Source organism: Herpailurus yagouaroundi, unplaced genomic scaffold, assembly GCF_014898765.1.
Source record: "Herpailurus yagouaroundi ecotype Mexico unplaced genomic scaffold, PumYag 203, whole genome shotgun sequence".
Taxonomy (NCBI): Eukaryota; Metazoa; Chordata; class Mammalia; order Carnivora; family Felidae; genus Herpailurus; species Herpailurus yagouaroundi.
In genome coordinates this window covers 11,018,109-11,043,233 of record NW_024412434.1, presented here as the reverse complement: position 1 = coordinate 11,043,233, position 25,125 = coordinate 11,018,109, and the positions used below count along the sequence as shown (strand labels likewise).

The window sequence follows — 25,125 nt, the reverse complement described above, 5'->3', positions numbered from 1 at the left end:
TCCTTCTACATGCCAGGGACTATGCTTTTATACACGTATTGTTTCATTCTGTTCTCATCACAACTCCGCAAAGCATGGCTATGGGTTATCGACCCCATCGTATAGATTAGGAAACCGTATCTTTTCCTTTAAGTTTATTTATTTATTTTGAGAGAGAAGGGGAGATGGGAAGAGAGAGGAGGAGAGAGAGAATCCCATGCAGGCTCCACATTGTCAGTGCAAAGCCCAGCGCAGGGCCCTATCTCATGAACCGTGAGATCATGACCTGAGCTGAGATCAAGAGTTGGGTGCTCAACTCTCTGAGCCACCCAGGTGCCCCAGGAAAACATAGCTTAAAAAGATTTTAGCACAGTTAGTAAGTGTTGAGCTGGGATGTGAACCTGAGTCCACCCAACTCCAATGCTTAAGTTCATAAGCACTACGTGAAATTGCCTTCCCCTGACTTGATAATGCAGCAAACTGCTGTTGTATTAACTGCTTTGTTTAGCAATCCCTATCTTCTAAGTCTGATTTTTGTCATGATAATTAATGATACCAAAGGGTCATTAATATATGTGCTTGGGCATCATTAATTTATTCAACAAAGACTTTTCTGAGCACTTTCTATCTACCAGTTATTATGTAGATTCTAAGGAATGCAGATGATGAGATACAGTCCCTTCTCCCCCAGAAGCTTGCCGTTTTGTGGGAAGCAGCAGATAACCACATATGCACAATACGATATGAGCAATGCTAGAATAGGAGGACAGAGTCTGAGGCATCAAAAAGGGATGTCACAGAAATGTAATGTGATCCAACTCTTGAAGAGCAGAGATCTTCCAGGCAGATAGGCAGGAGGAGAAAAAAAGGGTAGAGAAAAACACTGTGCAAGATTTTGGGAGGCTTCTATACTTCAGTATTAAAGGAATGCCTGTCACAGTGGGGTGGGGGTAGCATTTCAAGGAACCAATTGGAAGAAATCACAGGCAAGGGGCCAGACCATATCAGATGTTTATTCTATTCAGAGCTCTTTTGAATAGGAATAGAAACCAAGTCAAACTAGCTGCAGGCATGAAGTTTGACCTTTTAGGCTTGAGTGCCTTCTCCCAAATGCCTGTGGTCTTGTGTCTCTTAATTCACGTTCTCAAGAAAGAGAATCTGATCAGTCACTGACCAAATGCCTGAGTCAGGTGTCTGTCCCTCCCCTGCCTGGTAGGATGACCCAGGTGTGTGTGTGTGTGTGTGTGTGTGTGTGTGTGTGTGTGTGTGTGTGTTTGGATGTGGATATGGGAAGCTTGCACTGGAGCTTTTCAAGTTTGGGATCCCATGGTAGGGTGGTTTAGGATAATGTCTCAGGAACAACGGATAGGAAGTTTTCCCTAGGAAGCCTGTGAGTGAGAAAGGCAATAAAGTCAATCTAGCACAACATTGTGGGCCTGGGGAAAAGTATGTATTCTTTAGTAGAAATTTACAGAAATCGAGAGAAAAATCATCCATTAGAACCACAGGGATATCACTTAAGGCAACTCTCATTCATGGCCCCAAAACATAACCATGATAAAGCTGAAATAATTCGGGTTTCTTTGCATTGCTACTGACTTTGAATTATTTAAAATTTAGTATGTATAGGAATCATCTCACAAATAAAATTCTACATCTTATCCTTAAGTGTCACGGAGAAGGATGGCTGTACTGAGCAGAGCCACTAGACGAAAGGAGACTTGAGTCCCTAACTGACTGCATGAGAACAGAGGACATACCCTCCTCATTAACATAGGACAATAATGTAAATGAGAAATTTTTATCAGGCAAATAAGATTTGGAGGTAGTTGGTGCAATTAGTGTAACTGACTTAGAAAATGCAAACAGAAATGGTGTGTATCTTTTCTAGGCTTGGCCTGTCCATGAGTCTCCCAACTCTGGATAGAACAGAGCCTACCCACTCCCTAGGTCTGGGTTCTTGAGCAACTGTGTGCAAAAGAGTTTCTGCTCATGTATTCACAGCACAGTACTGTTATGTGAGCAAGAAATGAGTTTCTATTATGTTATTATTATACATTTGGGGGTTCATTGTTATAGCTATTAGCTTACCCTAAGAGGCAACCACCCATTCTGGATAATTGCTATCTTTAATTTTAGATCTGCTTGAAGGTGATAAAGAAATAAAGAAATGATGTTCATAAAAAGATATGAAAAAAGCCTAAAGTGAGTTTTCAAAAACATTTGTGTATAACCATTTTATTTAAAGTAAGCTTTTGTACCATGCTCTCAAATTCTGTTTGGGAAAAGTCTCAAAAGGTTGCCATATTTTTTTCTATTTTCCATAAGATTAAAATCAGTGTTAGTAGCAGATGTTGTTATTCTCTGATATTTTCTATTTCATATGTATTACTGAATTTCTCTAAAGTTTCATAAAAAAAAATCTTTTCCTTTTAGACTTTCCTTATAGCCATAGAGTTGAAGACAGCTCTACTCACATAAATTTATTGCTTAATAAATTAATCTTACAAATAGAAACATTAGAATTCAAAAAATAGATACATAGGACCAAAAAGAAAAAGCAACATCCCATTTCAGTGCAACACATATAATGAATTATGGAGTAAAGCACTTACAGTGAATAGACAAGTTTTTAAAAGTTGGTACGCTTGGAAGAAAGTTATTCTCTTTGATTATCCTCAGTGATGCATTTTGTAAATTGTGTTCTTGATTTTATGCTGCCTTCTTCATTTTTCTTCCTTGAAATATAAGCCCCTTCGGCAAATATATAGCATTATAGACATTGAAAATATTTGCAGTTGGGAATGGTTGGAAATGACATAGGCTATCCTAAAATATACACTGCTAAACGTGGGCGGTTCTGAAAAAATATGCCAAGAACACTGGAGAAGCAAGAAAGCATATGCCACTATTTCCAATTCAAAATACTTAAGTTTTTAATGTTGTGTTCTTTGTATCGTGCAGTGTAGAAAAAATCGGAAGTTCCTAGTGCTGGCTTTATTCTTTGGGGCCCGGAAATTAATATTTATGTGAAACAAGTACATAATAATAATGGATTATACTACAAGTTGGAACACGCAACATCAAACTTCATGCTTAGAAAACGTAACACTGGTAAAAACAGAATTTTCCCTCATGTAAGTAGAATAATTCAATTATCCTTTAAACATTGCCTAAGCATTTCGGTAAAAACTATTTTTATTCTCTTTCAGAGTATTTTCCTTTTTGAAAAGCAAAGTTTCATGTTTATGTTTTCCAGAGGGCTTTTTCCTATGTGAAAATGACTCTATTTTAGAAATCCGTTATTACTTATTGGCAATGTAAATAATTCTGTGCTTTTCAATGACACCGATGTCATGTTCCAGCTGCTTCATTTCTTCTTCCAGCTTCTGCTTGCGAATCTTCTTCGGTATGGAATCGATGAACACAGAGAGGGACTGGAACTCCTTATGTACCTCTTCCCAGTTCTTCTTCAGCCCCTGCAAATGTGACGAACACCGTAAATATTAAAGTAGCTGCAAAAGTAATGTCAATGGTAAAAAAAAAAAAAGTATACTAGTGAAGAAAAATGCAAATTGATAAAGAAAACAGAGGAAGATAACGTTACAGGATGATAAGTATTTATCAAGTACTTGGCTAAGTAACAAAACATATTATACAGAGGCCAAGTCCTGTCCTCGATTGTGTGTTCAATTCCCAGAGGGAGTATTTATTTGCTCTGTTTTTAATGTTACTGTACTTGTTTTTACCATCAACTATGAATGTGCAGAGTTACAAGTAGTATGAAACTAAACTCATAGCAAATGTTTTGGTAAAAACAATTTAAAAGTGATATCCATCCCCACCCCCACACCTCCTCACCAGGCAAAACATATTTTTGAATAGGAAATTGTTTATTGTAAAAATTTTAGGTTTTTTTTCGGGGCGCCTGGGTGGCGCAGTCGGTTAAGCGTCCGACTTCAGCCAGGTCACGATCTCGCGGTCCGGGAGTTCGAGCCCCGCGTCAGGCTCTGGGCTGATGGCTCAGAGCCTGGAGCCTGTTTCCGATTCTGTGTCTGCCTCTCTCTCTGCCCCTCCCCCATTCATGCTCTGTCTCTCTCTGTCCCAAAAATAAATAAACGTTGGGAAAAAAAAAATTTTAGGTTTTTTTTCTTTAACTTTTTTTTAAGCCATTATCTTCATTCATGAAAAGGCTTGATTTGGGCTTGCATGGCATGTTTGCTTATATGTGATTAAATGGAATTGCATAAATGCCAAAACTCAATTTAACAAGAGATGATCTTTTATGTATTTTTCCATGTATTATAAAGAACTCTTCATATAGTCAAAGGATCTATACTTCCCATTAATGTATACTAGAAATGACTGAGATGTCATTAAATGTAACACACATGCTAATTCAATAATGTAGTTAATGAGTTAATGCTTTATATTCTCAGTAATCTATGAATTCAAAATTAGGGATCTTTTAGGAGCAATAAAGGTAATTTCATCTCTGCATAGTTCCTTATGACAGTGCACTAGAGATCTCATTGACAAAATGGGCCAAAACCTCTAATCGAATTTGTGCTCTGAAATTTGAAAAATTAACACTTTCTATTATTCACTATTGATGCACAAATCATTTTATTTACACAAAAACAGTCAAACTGAACATAGAATTTAAAATATTGTCTTGAAAATACAGTCCTTGAAATCCATGGCTATATATTTAGGTTGTGGAAAAGATTAGAAGTGCCTTATAATCACACCTTCATAATAAGCCCTCATACTACAAATTTAATCTTGTAAAAACTTTTGGGGGATAATAAAATTTCAATGGCTTATTTCTATGCTTAGGTTAAAATGATGATGAGAACTAGAATAGGTTGGCTGGGGGGAAGGGCAACGGATTTTGAACCCTCATTGAGTGAGTCTAGATAAAGGGTTTAAAGAAAAGATAGAGGGAAGATATCCGGGTTAAATTTTAAAAAGAGGGGGATGGGTTAGCGTATAGTCCTTAATAGTGTATGAGATGTATTCCAAAAAGATGACCTCAGAATTCTTTTTTCATAGTCTTTTATTATGAAATGAAAAATATGTTTCCACAGTGCTCCACAGGGGTGTCTACTGCAGAGAGGAAATCCATGCATTAATACACTTTCAAATATCAAAGGTTTTTCTAGCTACTTGAGTGATATTTCCACATTACTTGTGGTCACAGCAGCTACACTTTTTCTCTGTAGCCTTTATCTTTTAAAGGATAGTTTGCTTTATCTTCCAGTGTGTACAAAAATGTTTGGATCAAAGTCAACAGCCAGAGATGGGAACTAGATGTAACTCATATTTCATATTATATTGAAATAGCCTCTTTGCTGTTTAAAAAAAATTTTTTTTTTCAACGTTTATTTATTTTTGGGACAGAGAGAGACAGAGCATGAACGGGGGAGGGGCAGAGAGAGAGGGAGACAAAGAATCGGAAACAGGCTCCAGGCTCTGAGCCATCAGCCCAGAGCCCGATGCGGGGCTCGAACTCACGGACCGCGAGATCGTGACCTGGCTGAAGTCGGACGCTTAACCGACTGTGCCACCCAGGCGCCCCTCTTTGCTGTTTTTAAAACTTACTTTTGGTACTGCATCTAAAACATCTTTTATTCATTGCAGTGATTTTTTAAATTAATTTTTCTTTCTTCATTTTTTTAATCATTAATTTGGGGAAAACTTCAACTAGGAAGAAGCAGTCATAAAATAAATAAGTGGCTCCGGTTCCATGTTTCTTTTGTGCCCACAACACCCCCATCCATTCTCCACCTTCTTGTCCCGCTCTGTGATGAGCGCCATGGTGTTGTGGGGTGGGAGTCAGGGTTCATTCTTGTGGGCGGGCTCCCCGCAATACCTCCAGCTCTTTTGCCCTCCAGCCTCTGGAATCAGCACTGGTGGGAGGAGAGAGAGGTTGGGGCATTTCTTCTTCCTCTCCCTTGACTACCTGGACGCTAGTTCTGGCTCATCTGTCTGTAATTGCAATCCTGATAGGTGGCCCCTTTTCCAGGCTCCAGATCTTATCATGCTCTGGTAACACTTTCTTGCCTCTGCTGTTAAGCCTAGGGTGGTGATGGATTCCCACTGTCCTCAGTCCTGAGGTGCTTTGGTGTTTGTTGTTTGCTCCCTTAGCCCTGCTTCACTTCTGTAAATAGTTCCTTCATAAATTCAGAATCCTGAATCCTGGCTGAAGGTCCCTTGTATTTCCTGTTGGATCTCCGACTGACAGAGCTTCCTTTTGTTACTTCCTATGCATGTGTGTATGACGTAGTGGGGAAACACTGACCTATGAAGTGGTTGATGTAGGTTTTAGTCCCTTTTTAGCTACTCGATAATTTTGTGACCAAGGGCAAATGTAAACCAAACTCTAAGTTCACTGTCAGTAAAGATTGCAGTTGTCTTGCTCACAATAGAACCCCCTGGCCTGGATACAGTGCCTGGAACGTGGTAGGTGTTCAAATGAATGAATAGATAACAAAACTCAATATATTTGCATTTTATATCCTCATCTGTAAAATGAGAAGTGTGGAATCATTAGACTAGATGACCCCTTGCAGGTATAGTGAGACTATTATTTTATGAAGAATGAGCAGAATGTGGCTGACTCAAGAACATACAACTATATGAGCCTAGCTACCCTGTCACCTTGTAGAAAGTTACACCTTTGTAGAAAGTTACAAAATATGTTTTCTGGTACTGAAGACTTTTAAGATTTACTCTTTTAGCAACTTTCAAACGTGTTACACAATATTACTGACTATAGTCATCATGCTGTACATTACATCCTCATACTTATTTATTTTATAACTGGAAATTTGTATCTCTTGATTTCCTTCACCCATTTCACCCACCCCCAACCGCATTACCTTCTGGCAACCACCACTCTTATGAATTTTGTTTTGTTTCGTTTTGTTTTTTAGATTCCACATGTAAGTGAAATCATATAGTATGTCTTTTTCTGTGTGATTTATTTCACTTAGCATAACACACACACACATATGGACAATTAGATTGCTTTTATATCTTGGCTATTGTAAATAATACTGCAGTGAATATAGGGGGGTATATTTCTTTTCAACTTAGTGTTTTCAGTTTCTTTGGATAAATACCCAGAAGTGGAATCACTGAATCATTTGATAGTCTTATTTTTAAATTTTGAATAACCTCCCTAATGTTTTCTATAGTAACTGCACCAATTTACATTCCCTCCAACATGGCATGAGGTTTCCCTTTTCTCTACATCATCATGAACACTTTTCATTGTCTTTTTGGTAATAGTCATTCTGACAGATGTGAGGCAATATTTAATTGTGGTTTTTACTTTGCATTTCCCTGATGATTAGTGATGTCGGGCATCTTTTCATGTACCAGTTGGCCATTTGCATGTCTTCTTTGGGAAAGTATCTATTCAGATCCTCTGCCCATTTTTTAATTGGATTGTTTGGGTTTTAGTTGTTGTTGTTACTGTTGTTGTTGAGTTGTATGAGTTCTTTATATATTCTGGATATTGACCTCTTACCAGATATACGATTTGCAAATATCTTCTCCCATTCAGGAGGTTGCCTTTTCATTTTGTTGATGATTTCCCTCCCTGTGCAGAGGCTTTCTAGTTTGATGTAGTCCCAGCTGCTCATTTCTGCTTTTGTTGCCCTTGCCTTTAGAGTCAGATCCCAAAAAGATCATTGCCAAGACTGATATCAAGGAAATTACTACCTATATTTTCTTCTAGGAGTTTTATGGCTTCAGGTCTTATGTTCAAATCTTTAATCTTTGTTGAGTTAATTTTTCCACATGGTGAAAGATAATGGTCCAGTTTCATTCTTTTGCATGTGGCTGTCCAGTTTTCCCAACACTCTTTTAAAAGAGATTGTCCTTTTTTCATTGTATATCCTTGCCCCCTTTGTCATAAATTAATTGACCATATACGCATGGACTTATTTCTGGGCTCTCTGTTCTGTTCCATTGATCTATGTGTCTGTTTTCATGCCCATACCATACTGTTTTTTACTATATCCTAATAATATGGTTTGAAATCAGGGAGTGTGATTCTTCCAACTTTGTTCTTTGAAATTTTGATAGGGATTGCATTGAATCTCTAGATTGCTTTGAGTAATATAGACATTTTAACAATATTAATTCCTTCAATCCATGAGCGTGAAATACCTTTCAATTTATTTTGTCTTCTTCAATTTCTTTCATCAGTGTCTTACAAGTTCTCAGTGCAAAGATCTTTCATTTCCTTGGTTAAATTTATTCCTAGGTATTGTATTCTTTTTATTGTGATTGTAAATGGAATTATTTTCTTAATTTCTGTTTCTGAAAGTTTGTTGTTAGTATATAAAAACAAAACAGATCTTGATTTTGTGCTGTGCAACTTTACTAAATTCATTTATTAGTTCTAACAGATTTTTGGCAGAAAAATCATGTCATCCATAATTAGTGTGTTTTACTTCTTTTCCAGTTTGGATGGCTTTTATTTCTTTTCCCTGCCTAATCCCTCTGTCTAGGACTTCCAATGCTCTGTTGAATGAAAGTGGTGAGAGCATCCTTGTCTTTTCACTGTTCAGCATGTGGTCTTGTCACACATGGCCTTTATTATGCTGAAGTACATTCCATCTATACCTACTTCATTGAGAATTTTTATAATTAAATTGATGGTGAATTTTGTCAAATACTTTTTATGCATCTTTGAAATAATCATATGGTTTTTATCCTTCATTTTATTAATATGGTCTATCATGTTGATTGATTTGCAGGTATTGAACCAACTTTTCATCCCTGAAATAAATCTCACTTGATCATGGCAAATGATACTTTTGATGTATTATTGAAATTGATTTGCTAATATTTTGTTGAGGTTTCTTGCATCTATGTTCAACAGGGATATTGGTCTATGGTTTGTGACTGTGTGTGGTGTTCTTGTCTGGTTTTGGTATCAGGGTAATGCTGGCCTTATAAAATGAATTTGGAAGCATTCCTTCATCTTTGACGTTTTGGAAGAGTTTGAGGAGGATAGATGTTAAATCTTTGAATGTTTGGTAGAATTCACCAGTGAAGCCATCTGGCCCTGGACTTTTATTTGTTGGGAGTTTTCTGATAACTGATTAAATCTACTTACTAGCACTTGGTCTATGCAGATTGTCTACTTCTTCATGATTCAGTCTTTGAAGACTGTTTTTAGGAATTTATCCATTTCTTCTAGGTTGTCCAAAATGTTGGCATAGAACTGTTCATAATAGTCTTTTATGATCATTTGTATTTCTGTGGCATCAGTTGTAACTTTTTCTCTTTCATTTCTGATTTTATTTATTTAAGTCCTCTTTTTTTCTTTTAAAAAAATTTTTTTTAACGTTCATTTATTTTTGAGACAGAAGGTGACAGAGCATGAACGGGGAGGGGCAGAGAGAGAGGGAGACACAGAATCGGAAGTAGGCTCCAGGCTCTGAGCCCTCAGCCCAGAGCCCGACGCGGGGTTCGAATTCATAAGACCGCGAGATCGTGACCTGAGCCGAAGTCGGACGCTTAACCGACTGAGCCACCCAGGCGCCCCAAGTCCTCTTTTTTTCTTAGTGAATCTAACTAAAGGTTAATTTATCTTTTTAGAGAAACTGTGCTTAATTTAATTGATCTTTTCTAGTCTTTTTAGTTTCTATTTCATTTATTTCCACTCTGATCTTTATTATTTCCTTCCTTCTAGAACTTTGGGTTTATTTTGTTCTTCTTTTTCTAGTTCTTCTTTTTCTAGTTTGTTCTTTTCTAGCTTAGGTATAAAGTTAGATGGCTTATTTGAGATTTTAATTGTTATAAAGTTCCCTCTTAGACTGCCATCCCATATATTTTAGTTGTATTTCTATGTTCATTTGTCTGAAAGTATTTTTTTTTTTTTTAATTTTTTTTTTTTTCAACGTTTATTTATTTTTGGGACAGAGAGAGACAGAGCATGAACGGGGGAGGGGCAGAGAGAGAGGGAGACACAGAATCGGAAACAGGCTCCAGGCTCTGAGCCATCAGCCCAGAGCCTGACGCGGGGCTCGAACTCACAGACCGCAAGATCGTGACCTGGCTGAAGTCGGACGCTTAACCGACTGCGCCACCCAGGCGCCCCATGTCTGAAAGTATTTTTTATTTCTCCTTTCTTTATTGATCCATTAGTTGTTCATTAGCATATTATTCAATCTCCATATGTGTGTTATTTTTCTAGTTTTCATCTTGTAATTGATTCTACTTTTATACCATTGTGGTTAGAAAAGATGCTTGATATGATTTCCATCTTCTTAAATTTACTGAAACTTGTTTTATGGCATAAGATATGGTCTATCTGAAAAATGTTCCATGTGCACTTGAGAGAATGTATATTCTGGTGCTTTTGGATGGAATGTTCTGTATATATCTGTTAAGTCCATCTGGTCTAATAAGTGTTGTTTAAGGCTAAGGTTTTCCTATTGATTTTCTGTCCAGATGATCTATCTATTGGTGCCTTTTCCTATTTTCCAGCATCGGTTAGATATAAAAACCTGGCTTTCACAAAAGCATGTACTTTCTAAAGATGATAGAATCTGAACTACGGAGAGATGGGGTTGGAGAAGGAGAAAGAGAAAGAAAGAAAAAGAAAGAGAGAGAGAGAATGGACCAAAAACCAGTAGTCTTTGTGAAAATGACATGCAAAGTCCCACCTCCCTGTCTTCCAGTCTTCTTGCCTACCTTCTTCCTTTCTTCTTTCCAGCACACCTGTGTTAAACATCTGTGTTTATACTGGGTACTGAGTAAGGTACTCAACAAAGGCTGTCAACAAAGAGACACTGTCCTTGCCTTTAGACCACTTCTACTGTCTGGAATAGCCTCTTCTTGTGCAGTTGAAGGCCCGGATAAAGACATGTACCTACATACTTCAGTGGATAGATACTCTCTCATGGAACCTAACAAAACTTATGATTTCTACACACACACACACACACACACACACACACACACACACACACACACATCTACATATATACATATCACCTCTTATTATATTACAACATTATCTATAGTAGAATTTTATCTCACGCCCTTTTTATCATCCATGAGGCTTAGCATGATACTATATGCAAAGCAGGAATTTAGTAAATGTTTACTATTATGACATTGATAAAATGTTAAGAATTTATAACAGCATACAAATCCATTTTCAACAGAAGTTAATGTAGGAAAATTTTTTTAATGTTTTTAAAAGGTCATTAGAAATGGATTTGTAGAAATCTTTCAAAACTAACAAAACAAAGAATAAAGTACTATTTTTATCTCTAGAAGAGATAGCATGACTTTATTTATTTACTTATTTAGTTTAAATTTTTTTTTTCATGTTTATTTATTTTTGAGAGACAGAGAGAGAGCATGAACAGGGGAGGAGCAGAGACAGAGAGGGAGACACAGAATTCGAAGCAGGCTCCAGGCTCTGAGCTGTCATTACAGAGCCTGACGCGGGTCTCAAACTCACAAACCACAAGATCATGACCTGAGCCGAAGTCAGACGCTTAACTGACTGACCTACCCAGGTGCCCCAAGATAGCATGACTTTAGAAGAGAACAATTAGGTGCTTAATAAATAATCTCCTAAGATATGGAGCAACCCTGCTCACATCTCTCAATATTTTAAATGCTTCTTGCACTAAACACATAAGGTCATATATCTTTATGTCTATTGTATTCAAAATAAGGAAAATATATTAAAAACCTCACAGCTGGTTATTTTAAAATTTGGACATTTGGCTTACAGGAAAGAAAAAAAATTTGGTCTAGGAACTGTTTCAATTATTCTAGAGCTCCATCTAGTGAAAAATATCTATTTTATGGATATTATTTTTGAAAAATTCAGGGACATGAGAATGAAAATAAAAATGCTTTTTTGCCTTACTTCTGCATGTTCATTGAAGGAGAAGGTGGGCTTCCTTACGACACTAACTATCCCAGGAAAAAACAACAGCTCACAAAATTGTAAACAAAACATTATTCAATAATTCTTATATTACAACTTTTGCTCTCCCCAAAGAACCCAGTGTGCCGCATGTAGTTGTCACCATAACCAAATGAAAGCGTTCTGATTTTAGAGTCAAGGGGCAGGCTTTAAGAATCATCGACAATGGACCTTTCTTTCAGAGATGTTCTAAAGTGTTACATATGAATATAAATTACGGGATACTTACCTGAAGAACTGCCTCCCTTTCTTCATCAGAAATCCTTTTCATAGCTGCTTTCCTAAGGTTTTCCTGGATATAGTTATCATATTCTTCTTGGGCTTTCTTTACTTCCTCATTTCGCTTACATATATACTCAGGTGTGACACCGTAATCCTTATAAGGATTTTTCAGAAAAAAAAAAAAAAAACCAATATCCTGAATGCAACTTACATATGTATACATACCAACTAGTGATTGGGAGAAAAAGAAATGTTACAGATTTAAAGCCTTTGCTCAGAACATGGAAAATTGACAAAATTCAATTTTATTTTCTCTTTTCTCATTGGGAACTTGTTGATTCTCATCTTTTAAACCCGAGAAGCACAGCTGCCAACTCTCAGTGGACATGGAGTGTAAGCAAACAATAAAATTTAGTTGGTTTTTAGCTGCTGAAATTGGGGATTGTCTGTCATTAAAGCATAACTTAACCCACCCTGGCTAAAAAAAAAGGGGGTAGAAATCCTAGCTATAAATGTGTTCTGGAAAGTTGCAAAACACTATACAAATAAATGCTATACCATAGCATTCTGGTAAATTAGTGCAGTGGTAAACAGTCCAATTCGTTTCCGGAAACACTTAGGGCAACACCTCATTAAAGCTCGGTACAGATCCTGATGTTCATAATAATGATTCTGAGTCATCACAACATTATTTTTGGCATATTCTGTTTAATAAAGGGAATAAGGTAAGACATTTTAGGAAAAAGAGCTCTCTCACAGATGGGTAAAAGCTTCAGTGATCTGAAATGCTCCCGTGTGCTGGGTCACTGAGGGCTAATGCATACCATTAATGTTAATAATTAATAATACCCATTCTCTATTGAACTTTTATTAGGTGCCAGATATTGTGTCAAGTGCTTGACAGGTTTTATATCATTTAACCCTCACTACAATCCTGGGATAAATCTAATGACTTCTTAAAGATCACAGAGGGAGAACTGGAAACACTGTCTTACTATTATTGCTGTATACCTCGGTTTGTTTTCACAAATGGTTTCTCATGGCATGAATGGGCATATAACATTTCATTTGGACCTAAAACATGAGGTTCACTCACTTTTTAAAAACTGGCATTGCCCAGGGCGCCTGGGTGGCTCATTCGGTTAAGCGTCTGACTCTTGGTTTCCTCTCAGGTCATGATCTCCTGGTTTGTGAGTTCGGGCCCTGCATTGGGCTCTGTGCTGACAGTGCGGAGCCTGCATGGGATTCTCTCTCTCTCCTCCTCTCTTCCCCTCCCTGCCTCTCGCTCTCTCTCTCTCTCTCTCTCAAAATAAATAAATAAACTTTAAAAAATGGCATTTCCCTTCAAAAGGCTTACTATCTCACTTATCATTCACAGATTTTTAAAACTGAACTCTGATCAGTGGGAAGTAAGTTGAGAAGTCCTTCATGAGCCCTGAAGGCTTGGCCAGCAACACCATCGGTGCAGAGCATTTACATGGCTTGGTAAACAAGCACAGGTAGATTAACTTCACATTCTTCTGTCTCCATGTGGAATACTCTCAATTTTCCGTTCAGGGAAGAAGATGCATTGAAGTGGACAGCTGGGGCAGAAGGCAGTCAGAAGAGGGGCACAAAGTGGTCACTGGTGGCATAACCAGCAAAGGAGAAGGGTTTTTATGTCATCGTGGAGAAATAATGGCTTGGAAATGGCTCTGAAGAGTCAGCCAGGAGACTGAAATTTCTGCTTGTCCACACCCCATGGGACAAGGAATATGAGCAGCCTCCAGGACACAGAAGGAGGAAGTACTCAAAGAAGTCTGACATAACTTTATGAGCATGTGCTGCCAACCCGTCGATACCTGCTGAGGTCTTCCAGAAGTGTCTTAGCTTATGGAGTGGTAAGAGTTTCTGAGAGAATAGGTGGTGTGCTCTGACGACAGCCTCGAAGTTCCTGTTTCAGCTTTGAACAGGCATTGGATTTATCATGGTAGATCATTGGACTACCTCAGTGCAAGCCCTTCATACAATTTCTTTGCAATTTCGTTGCAATTTCTTTTCTATTTTTCCTCTTCCTTCCTTTCTTCCTTCTGTCCTTCCTTTTTTATTTTTTTTTGCCATGACTCATTATTACATATTACTATTCTTTAGGATTGTGCACTCATATTTTCCTATGTGTGTTCTAAGCAACGTTGTACTCTGTAAGTATACAAAATGAAATAGGTTTTGTATTAGGTATTTTTGTAAGCCTTTCAAATTTTAAAGGTCTTCTATATTTAAATGAACTCAGGCTCCTATAATTTTCACCAATGAAATTGTATGCCTCTACGATGAGCACCTTTTCAGATAGAGATGAAGGTCCCCAAAGGACTAGATTATTGTATAGTACTTTCAAGGTCTCCTTTACTCCAAGCACATTCAAGCTGAAATTGTACACTGATAGGAGAGATGGCTCTAAAGTTATTTTCCTCTTCATTTTTCCTCATTCTGCTACCAAGATCCTGCAGCCTAATGACTAAATCTTAGGACTTTATTTTTTTTTAAGTTTATTTACTTATTTTGAGAGAGTGAGAGAAAGAGTACAAGCAGGGGAGGGGCAGAAAGGGAAAGAAAGAATCCCAAGAGAGTTCATGAACTCAGGAGCCATGAGATCATGACCTGAGCCAAAATCGAGAGTCAGATGCTTAGCCAACAGAACCACCCAGGTGTCCCTTAGGACTTTCTGAAAAGCTATTTCTTAGTAATGATTCATAGTAATGACTATGCTTTTCATGAAATTTCTACCTCACTAAAAATTAACATCTTTCAGAGACTGTTAGAATTGGTAAATATATTAATAATTGAAATTAAGGGAACAACCCGAGTTTTCCTCTGCTAGGCAACATGGTGTTATTCTTTCCAAATTCTTCATAATTTCATCACATATAATTTGGATCAAGCACAGACTTCAGAGGAATGATAATTGGCAATCTAGATAATTTTCCCAGTGAGAGCACTGTTAGTGATAATATAGATGATCATTATGAACATCATTCTTAAATTATTTGAATTTTAGGTCCAGGAATATATTATAAGGTTACCTTTTTATTGATGTATTTTGGAAATAGTCCTGAAGTTTCAAGATCATGCTTATCTCCAGTTTTTTTGTCAACATAAATTGGTTTAGGCTTCTTAGTCACTCCCAGAATGACATTGGCTGCATTTGTGTTTATAAAATTTGTTTCGCTTCGTATTCCCATGACTGGATGATCAGTTCTCAGTGGCACAGGAGGCTTTCTGGGCTCATTCCGATCAAACTTTTTTTCTGTTAAATATAACATACCCTTGTTAATATTAAATTATAAACATTGCTATTCAATACTGTTTATAATATCTAGATATTTTACCATGAGGATATTAGAGTTTTATTAATAATATATTCAAATATTTTGGGTAAAAAATCAGTAATCATTAGTGCAAAATATTAAGTGCAACATAATCAATTAACATGCTGAAGAACAATATACTAACCTAAGGAAAGGAGATAAGCCCCCCAAATCATATGCTAGCTAACCAATATATTTTTACTAGTTATTGTGAAAATATTTTCTAATAAAGATGTCAACAACAAATGTTCAGCTTCCTCACTGGAAAAAATTCAAAGAAACATTAAAACTCTTTTCTGAGTACTACCAATATTGCTAATAATTGCTTATTCAAAGGAAAGTTATTGCAAAATCACCAATACATCAAACTTGATGAAAATCCAAGACTGTATGGATTTTTTTTTCACCAGAACTCTTGTTACTATAAGGTATGAAGATCATGTAATAACTATGTACCCAACATGCAGCTTAACAAAAATTACCAACACAGTTGAACTTTCCTATTCGCTCCTCCCTGATTGCATCTCACTTCCTAAAATTACTACTATACAGAATTCATCTTATTTATTTCTCCCTACCACATTCTCTTCATTAGCAGCAGATGAAATTGGCCATTTTTACACAGCCTCTTCAACTTGACCATTCCAACTCATCTATTTTGATACAGCCACATCAAAATGGTTTGTTAGAAAAGAATGTAAAATAATTACAATTTATTTCCAAGAACTGAAGGCAACAGACGTCTTGACAAAACCTTATTCAAATCTTAACTCCACACAATTACTAGGTACTTTGGCTTTATTCATTTCTGCACTGTTTGAACTTTTTTTTATGAGTTTATGTGACTTGTATTAGCAGGAAAAAAGATATTATTAGAAAGTAAGGACTGGATTAACCTCTCATGATGGGCTGAATTGTGTCCCTCCCAATATTCGTATGTTGAAGCCCTAACACCAGTACCAGAGGTAAAACCCTTTGGACACAGGGTTTTAAAGAGGTACCTAAGTTAAAATGAGGTCACTCTAGAGTGGGTCCTAACCCAATGTAATGGACGTCCTTAGAAGAGGAAGAAATTTGGACACAGACACACACAGAAGGAAGACCATATGAAAAGAAATGAAAATACAGCCATCTGCAAGCGAAGAACAGAGGCCTCAGAAGAAACCAACTCGGACAACACCCTGATCTTGGACTCTGGCACTCAGAATTGTGACCAAATACATTTCTGTTCAAGCTCCTCAATCTGTGATTCTTTGTTATGGCAGCTCCAGCAAACTAATACTTCTGATATAGTTCTACACACCTAGAAATATTATAAAGGAGTTTTTGGAAAATTTGTTTATTCATGAATTCATGCAGCATATTTTTGTTGAGCAAATACCATGTCCCCAGTTAATGATCTGGGAACTGTAGATACAATAGTAAACAAAAGAGACAAAGTTCTTATGGCGAGAACTCTCATGTTCTGTTCTCATGGAGTTTATAGTGGGGAAAGAAAAATTAAATTTAATATGTAGAATATAATATATATATTTGCTTGAACCATATGTGAAAGTTGTTTACGGTTTCTGATCTACCAAAATAGTATCTTCCTATGTAATACATTACTGAGATGTTGTGAGCATTGTTAGAGATTTCATTTGGAGTTCCTATAAAGCCTGGAGCAGAGAATAAGGACTCATTGTTACAACCCAAAGAGTTTCTTTCTGCCAGATACACTTAACCAAATCATATTTGCATAATTTTTGCCTAAAAAATCAGAGGTATCTCTCCTCTAGATGTTCACACTGAAATTATTCATTGGCCAAATTTAATTATGAGTTGAAAGTGCATGCAAATGGCTCCTGTAGCTATAAAGGAATATGTAGTTTTATAAATGTATATAAGAGGTAAACTAAATTCTTAGAACGTGAGGAAACAGTTCAGAAAGACTGATAATTCATTCTTAGGTGAGGAATTAGAGCAAATGACAACCCTTGGTTGGTTATGATTGTCCAGTGGATGGAGCCTAACACTGGCCACCTTCTTTCCCTTAACCTACCTAAACATCATCTTTTCTCTCATCCCAGGAGGAGGGGTTGGCAATGGGGTGAGGCTTGGAAAATGGGATGAAGGTGTCTTTTCACAAATTATTTGGCAGTTGGGATAATAAATCTGAAAACCAAATGGTTTGGCATTTTAATGTTATGTCAAAATGGCAATGTCAACACAGCCTTGTAGTCATGTCAACGTTCTATCAATTGAATTTAGAGAAATGTTCATGTATCTGTTTTCAGTGTGTCTAACAAATTTCTGGCATCAAAACTATTGTGTTTGAAATGGCAGAATATTCAAAAAGAGACTAGAGGGGCGCCTGGGTGGCGCAGTCGGTTAAGCGTCCGACTTCAGCCAGGTCACGATCTCGCGGTCCGGGAGTTCGAGCCCCGCATCAGGCTCTGGGCTGATGGCTCAGAGCCTGGAGCCTGTTTCTGATTCTGTGTCTCCCTCTCTCTGCCCCTCCCCCGTTCATGCTCTGTCTCTCTCTGTCCCAAAACATGAGAGACATGCTCATGTCTCTCATGTCCCTTTTGAAGACATGAACTTATGCGTGGATGTTTAGATGTGCTTTTTTCCCTCTTTCCTGATAATGTCCTCATCCTTTGTCATGGCACATGGGTTTTGCAAGAGGATTGTGGGATAGCAAATATTGCTATAGGGAGAAATAGTTCCACTTTTGTCAAAAGATCCATCCTAGCTGGACTTCAGGTGTTGAATTATTTTCTTGATGCCAGGTGACAAAAAAAGGCTAACTTTTTAAAAGAGAGAGACTAATCTCTCTCTCCTCTCTATTGTCTTAAAATATCAGGAAAGATACACCCAGGATGGGAAGAAGCTTCTTCCATGCATACACCCATTTTCCATATAGCCTTCTTCCTAAAATCTATATGCTCGATGACCATTATTACATAATTTTCAATGCCTAGTACAAAAAGACAACATGGGGCACCTTGATCAAACATCAAGAATTTCAAGACGGCAAAAGCAAAGCATTAAACCAAGCTCCTCAGCATGTGGCCCTCCCCATGCGAATGCCCGAGAAGCTGGCTCTGTCTACCACTCATTCACGAAGGGTCCTCCATTACACCTGACTTATTTGCTGTCCTAATGGTCTTAGAGATCTGGGAGAGTTAAAGCCCATGCCTGATAGTTGCTTCAGCTGGTATAACAGTTGTGATTCTCATCTCTTGCAGGGAAGACCAGACAGGGTTTAGATGCTAGGCCATCTTCTCATTGGGGCTTAGGACTCTTCTTATAATTGTCATTTGTTACTGAAGTCATACGGCTAGGGACTAGGATGGTGAGGCATGTGGTGCTAGCGGTAGGGCTTCATTAAATAGTCCAAGATGTCATTCAGATGTATGCACCATAACAGGGAAAGGCTATTTGGGGTATAACTCAGCATTCTCCACCTTCTTTTTCCACTGAATTCTCTACTTCTACTTTCTCCTAGCCTCTCAGTTTCTGTTAAATATGAGGTAAACCAATCACCTATGAACATTTAATATTCATAGGCAGTAAGATAATTCTAGTTAAATTATCTGTTAGCACTTTTTTCAAGTTTATTTATTTATTTTGAGAGAGAGAAAGGGCAAGTGGGGGAGGGGCAGAAAGGGAGGGAGGGAGAGAGAATCCCAAGCAGGCTCCATTCTGTCAGCATGGAGCCAGGTGTGGGGCTCCAGCTCACAAACCGTGAGATCATGACCTGAGCCAAAGTCAACTGCTTAACTGACTGAGCCACCTAGGTACCCCGCTGTTAGCACTTTTAATATTAAAAAGAGTGATGAAACCTACTGGGTGGTAGAGTTTTTTCCATTGAATGTTTCTTCAGGAAATTCTTTGGAGAAGGTAGTTCAACTTTTGGTGGCCCCATAGTCTTCATTGCAGCTTTACATTTTTGCGTGTTATCTTTAATAGAGGCCTTAAAAATGGATACGTACCTAAAAGTAAAAAAAAAAAAAAAAAAATTGTAGCATTTATATTTCTAGTAAAAATTGCTTACAGTTTAAGAAAGGATATACATTTTAATGTATATAAGTCTATATTCATTCAGAGATAGACATAAAGCATAATTATCTGAGCCCTGTCTATCAGGTACCCTAGATGGAAGTTTGGCCCTGAGAGGTGCCAGTGTAAAGATTATAGTATTTCCTTGTTATCATGTGAATGTGTGTAGCATCAATGGTGAGGTCTCCTCTCCCATTCCTGATATTGGTGAACTGTGTCCTTTCTCTCCCCACTATAAATTCCATGAGAACAGAACATGATCATATCAGGGTGCCTGGGTGGTTCAAGTGGTTAAACATCTGACTCTAGGTTTCAGCTCAGGTCATGATTTCTTGGTTCATGAGATCAAGCCCTGTATCAGATTCTGTGCTGATGGTGTGGAGCCTGCTTGGGATTCTCTCTCTCTCCCTTTCTCTCTCTCTTCCCTTCTCCTACTTGTGCTCTCTCTCTCTCTCTTTCTCACTCTCTCACAAATAAATAAATAAAAACATTTAAAAAATAAATAATCATATCTTGAACTGACCACTTCATCATTATAAAGTAATGTTCTTTATCCCCTTTAAAACTCTGTACTCAAAAATCTACTCTATGTCATATTAATAAAATTATTTCAGCACTCCTTTGATTTGTGGCAGCACAGTGTTTTCTGATCTTTGACTTTTTACTTATTTTGTGACTTTATTTTTAAAGGAGTTTTCTTATGGAAAGCATAGAAACTTTAACCTTTCTAAAAATCTCCTTTATTTGGTGTTCAGACCATTCATATCTGATGTAATTTTAAAAATACATTTGCGGGGGACTGAGTGGCTCAGTCAGTTAATCCTCTGACTCTTGATTTTGGCGTAGGTCATGGTCTCACAGTCGTGAGATTGAGCCTGGAGTCAGGCTCTATGCTAGACGTGGAGCCTGCTTAAGATTTTCTCTCTCCAAGGGTGCCCGGGTGGCTCAGTTGGTGAAGTGTCCAACTTCAGCTCAGGTCATGATTTCATGGTCCGTGAGTTTGAGCTCCATGCCAGGCTTTGAGCTGTCAGCACAGAGCCTGGAGCCTGCTTTGGATTCTGTGTCTCCCTCTGTCTCTGCCCCTCCCCTGCTCACATTCTGTCTCTCTCTCTCTCTCTCTCTATCAAAAATAAAAATAAGCATTAAAAACATGTTTTTAAAGAGTTTCTCTTTCCTTTTCCCTCTGGCCCTCCTCCCTCAAAAAAAGAAAAAAAGAAAATATAAAAATAAACAAAAAATTTAAAAAGTAAAAATAAAAAATGAATAAAACTCCGTGTTTAAATTTTCCATCTTGCTATTTGTTTTCTACATACCATTTGTTCATTCTTCTTCTTTTTATTTGCCTTATTTTTATTTTTTGACTTTGTTTTATTTTATGTAAGTTCTGAAGTTTATCATATACATGTTTAACTTATAGTCTACCTTCAAGTAACATTATACCATTTCATATAGAGTGTAAAAACCTTAACAAAAGAATACTTGCATTTACCCATCATCCCACCTTTGTCCTAGTGTTGTAATATATTTTACTTCCATGTGCTATAAAACCCATAATTCATTGTGATTTTTCCCCTTAAAAAGCCAACTATATTTTAAAGAAATTTAAAGAGAAAAAAATAATTTCTAATATTTACCCATGTATTTGCCATTTCCAGTGTTCTTTATTTCATTATGCAGATCCAAATTTCCAACTTGTATCCTTTCTTGTGCATTAAGGACTTTTTAACATCTGGATTCCATTGTTTCTGATGAGATATTTGCTCTCTTCTTTGTATTTAATGTTTCTTGTATCTCTGGCTGTTTTTAAGACTTTTCCCTTTATCACTGGTATTAAGAAATTTGATTGTAGGGGCGCCTGGGTGGCGCAGTCGGTTAAGCGTCCGACTTCAGCCAGGTCACGATCTTGCAGTCCGTGAGTTCGAGCCCCGCGTCGGGCTCTGGGCTGATGGCTCAGAGCCTGGAGCCTGTTTCCGATTCTGTGTCTCCCTCTCTCTCTGCCCCTCGCCTGTTCATGCTCTGTCTCTCTCTGTCCCAAAAATAAATAAAAACGTTGAAAAAAAATTAAAAAAAAAAAAAAAAAGAAATTTGATTGTAATGTCCCTTGGTATGGTCTTCTTCCCCTCCTCCTTCTCCTTCCTTTTCTTCTTCCTGCTTGGCATTCATTGTGGTTCTTGGATTTGTGTATTTAGAAATTTCATTAAATTTGTCAAAATTTTGGACATTACTCAAATATTTTTTCTGTTTACCCATCTCTCTTCTCTTCTTATGTAATTCTAATTATACTTATGTTAGGCTGTTTGATGTTGTCTACAATTCACTGATTCACGGTTTTCCTTTTCAGCTTTTTTTTTCTTGTTTCATTTTGTATTGTTCTATTACTGTGTCTTCAAAGTCAACAATATTTTCTTCAGTGTTTTAGCTACTGTTAATCCCACCTAGTAGACTATTTTCATTTTAGGCATGGTATCCTTTAGGTCTAGAAGGGAACTGCTGAGTTTTGTTTAAATTCCTGTTACTTGAGCTTTGGCCTGGAAACTCTCTAGGGAGAATGTTGGGGCAATTGTAGGGCTTGTTTCTCCTTTCTTAGGGGTGACTGCTCTGTGCTGTCTATTGGCCAGTGTATGAAAAACTATTGTTTTACACTTTGTTTTCAGATGTTTTAGTTGTTTAAGGTGAGACGATAAATTTCATCCTTGATTGGGAGAAGTTTAGCTATGCCACTTTTAACAACTTGTATTCTCTCTCTCTCTCTTTTTAAGGTCTATTTATTTTTGAGAGAGAGAGAGAGTGCAAGCAGGGGAGGGACGGAGAGAGGAGCACAGAGGATCTGAAGAAGGCTCTGTGCTGACAGTAGTGAGATTGATGTGGGGATTGAACTCATGAACTGTGAGATCATGACCTCAGCTGAAGTCTGATGCTCAACCGATGCTGATAAGTTTGCTTGGAAAAACATTAAATTGTTTCTTGCTTTTAGAGGCCTTTACTCAATCTTGAATTCAATGGTTGCGGATTAATTATGGTCTAAAAAGAATGAGTTTATTAGATACCTTTATAAAATAATGTTCAATCTAAATTTGTGCCTTAAGTTTCCTACAGAAGTTGGAATTGGCAGATATCTCTTGATTAATAAAATAACTTCCCCTGTGGTAAGAAAAGAGTGTATATGCTCTCACTTCTTTTTAATTTGCTATCTTGTGATTCAATACATTATTTTGTGAGCTGAAAGCTTACCCATTTGTTATACAAAACAATATATTTTATACTTTATGAATAATTTTTTATTTTTCCAAATTACAAAAATAAAAAATGATGAAACTATCATAATGCTATATACTAATTATATATCAATTTTAAAAAGGAATAAAAATCTAGTTTTACTCTATCTCCTCAACCCATTTTCCAAATAAATTTCGTTTTCTATGTTTCTATTTATGTATGAAATATACCTTGTTTTTTTTTTTTTTTTTCAACGTTTTATTTTATTTTTGGGACAGAGAGAGACAGAGCATGAACGGGGGAGGGGCAGAGAGAGGGAGACACAGAATCGGAAACAGGCTCCAGGCTCTGAGCCATCAGCCCAGAGCCCGACGCGGGGCTCGAACTCACGGACCGCGAGATCGTGACCTGGCTGAAGTCGGACGCTTAACCGACTGCGCCACCCAGGCGCCCCTATACCTTGTTTTTTAAAACTTAATATAATGTGATTTCTTTCCATATTAGTACATGCAAAGTTTCTTTTCTTTACAAGAGATGAAGAAAAATGTTATTATTGTGGAAGTCTGCAGAGACTGGACAGCTATATTAAAATCTGAATAACAATTTCTAACACTAATCATAAAACTCTGAGACCACATATGGCAGCAATGAGAATTTTAACATAAAATTTCATTATTCTATAAACAAGCACTTTGGAATATTCCTGGCTTTCTTTGAATATAAGTTCATTTAAAAGGACTACTGCTTTCCCCAGTTGAATTATTGGATACAAATTGTCAGCAAAGTAGATAAGAACCTCAGGAGAAAATAAATATGTTATCTAAGATTTCATAATAGTCAAGACTACTTAGCAAAGTCAGATACATAACTAGACTTTAAACGAAGAGATGTTATAAAACCTCAGAAAATACAGTAGTATGGAAAATAAAGAAAATGAAAGATAGTCCAAGAAAAATGAAAAGCTCTGAAAATGAAATTCAGACTCCATGTCACAGTTGATGCCAGTGAAAACCAGAAAGCCTTAAAAGAAACCAAACAGCCAACTAGTGAGTGCTTAGACATTAAATATTCCCACATTAAATAAGCATGCATCCAGAAACTCCATGTTTCTGGATGTAAATTTTAGAGAGCATCTAAAAACCTGTAGAGAAGCAAGGATTAAATGAGCCATTTGGAGTTTCAATTCCCTGAAATGAATATCATTTTTAAAAAAAGATTATTTGACTCATAAATCAGGCAAATACCTTAGACATAATATACACCTTTATGTTAGCAGAGACTCTTATCCTTACTGATAAGAGAGATATGAATTGATTAATGTATGCACATGGATGACTGACTGAACCCTCAAACATTGAATGGCTGTCAGCCTAGAAAGAAGTGTCCTTTAGTCTACTAAGCAAAATATTTGCCCTATTCAATGACAGATGGAGATATACAAGACATACTTATTAGATTTACAAATGACACAAAGCTGGGAGGGACGGTTGAGACAGTGTATGAAAGATTTAAAGTGCAAAACTATCTCCGTAGATCAATGATGAGTTTAGATTTTTAAAAAATCAGTTACATTAATTATAGGATGAGAGAGACTGACCTTAGCTATAAGTCATGTGGGCATTTCAATGTGAGGCAATGGTGGGACATGAGTGTCAAAATGCTAATGAATTCATTAATGGAAGTATTGTGTTAAAGATAATGGTTCCATAAACTTTTTGGTACATATCTGGAATATTACCTTAAACAAAAGGGAAAGAGAGAATGGTTGGAGATTTTAAGTAACTGGAGCCATCAACAGAAGGGTGACAAATTTGGTGAACATCTTGGAAACTATCTCATGTGTCATGAGCAATTGAAATTTTGAAAACTGATTCATGGCTTCCCATTGACTTTAACATTGTTAGATCTTAAATCTCAGCTCATTAAGTTCAACTGCAAGAGGATGGCCTTCACCCCACTTTCACTGCACAGATCCATTTTCTAAGTTCTCATTAGTTATCTGCATCTCTCATTGGGATATGGTTTTATTGTTAATCAACATTTTAATGTTTGTATTTTAGTTTCCCAAGGAGACTGTAACCTCTGAGGCATGAGAGATCACAATGCAGTCAGTTGTTGAGAAATCCACCACTTTGTGAAAGCTGGACAGTAATCTTGCTAGTCTTGCAAAGAGCCACAGTGAGCTTTCTTGAAGCTGGGTTTATAACTCAGTAATGCAAATAGATTTCTTTCTTTTTTTCTTTCTTTCTTTCTTTCTTTCTTTCTTTCTTTCTTTCTTTCTCTTCCTTCCTTTTCCTTCCTTCCTTCCTTCCTTCCTTCCTTCCTTCCTTCCTTCCTTCCTTCCTT

At 37.1% G+C, this 25,125-nt stretch overlaps 1 protein-coding gene across 3 annotated transcripts in view; it reads right to left on the bottom strand.

Moving 5' to 3' along the window:
- Positions 1-2,201: 2,201 nt before the first annotated feature.
- Positions 2,202-25,125, bottom strand: part of ENKUR (enkurin, TRPC channel interacting protein) — a 26,366-nt gene continuing 3,442 nt past the window's right edge. For 2 of the 3 annotated variants that reach the window (XM_040451188.1, XM_040451189.1), the window contains exons 2-5: positions 19,351-19,496; positions 15,235-15,458; positions 12,183-12,329; positions 2,202-3,458 (exon numbers count right to left, since the gene is read on the bottom strand). In XM_040451188.1, the coding sequence (XP_040307122.1) occupies positions 3,285-3,458; positions 12,183-12,329; positions 15,235-15,458; positions 19,351-19,496 (691 nt within the window). In that variant the 3' untranslated portion in view covers positions 2,202-3,284. Of the gene's footprint in view, positions 3,459-12,182; positions 12,330-15,234; positions 15,459-19,350; positions 19,497-21,197; positions 21,358-25,125 lie in introns of those variants that run through there. The other variant, XM_040451190.1, reaches the window with a different exon arrangement.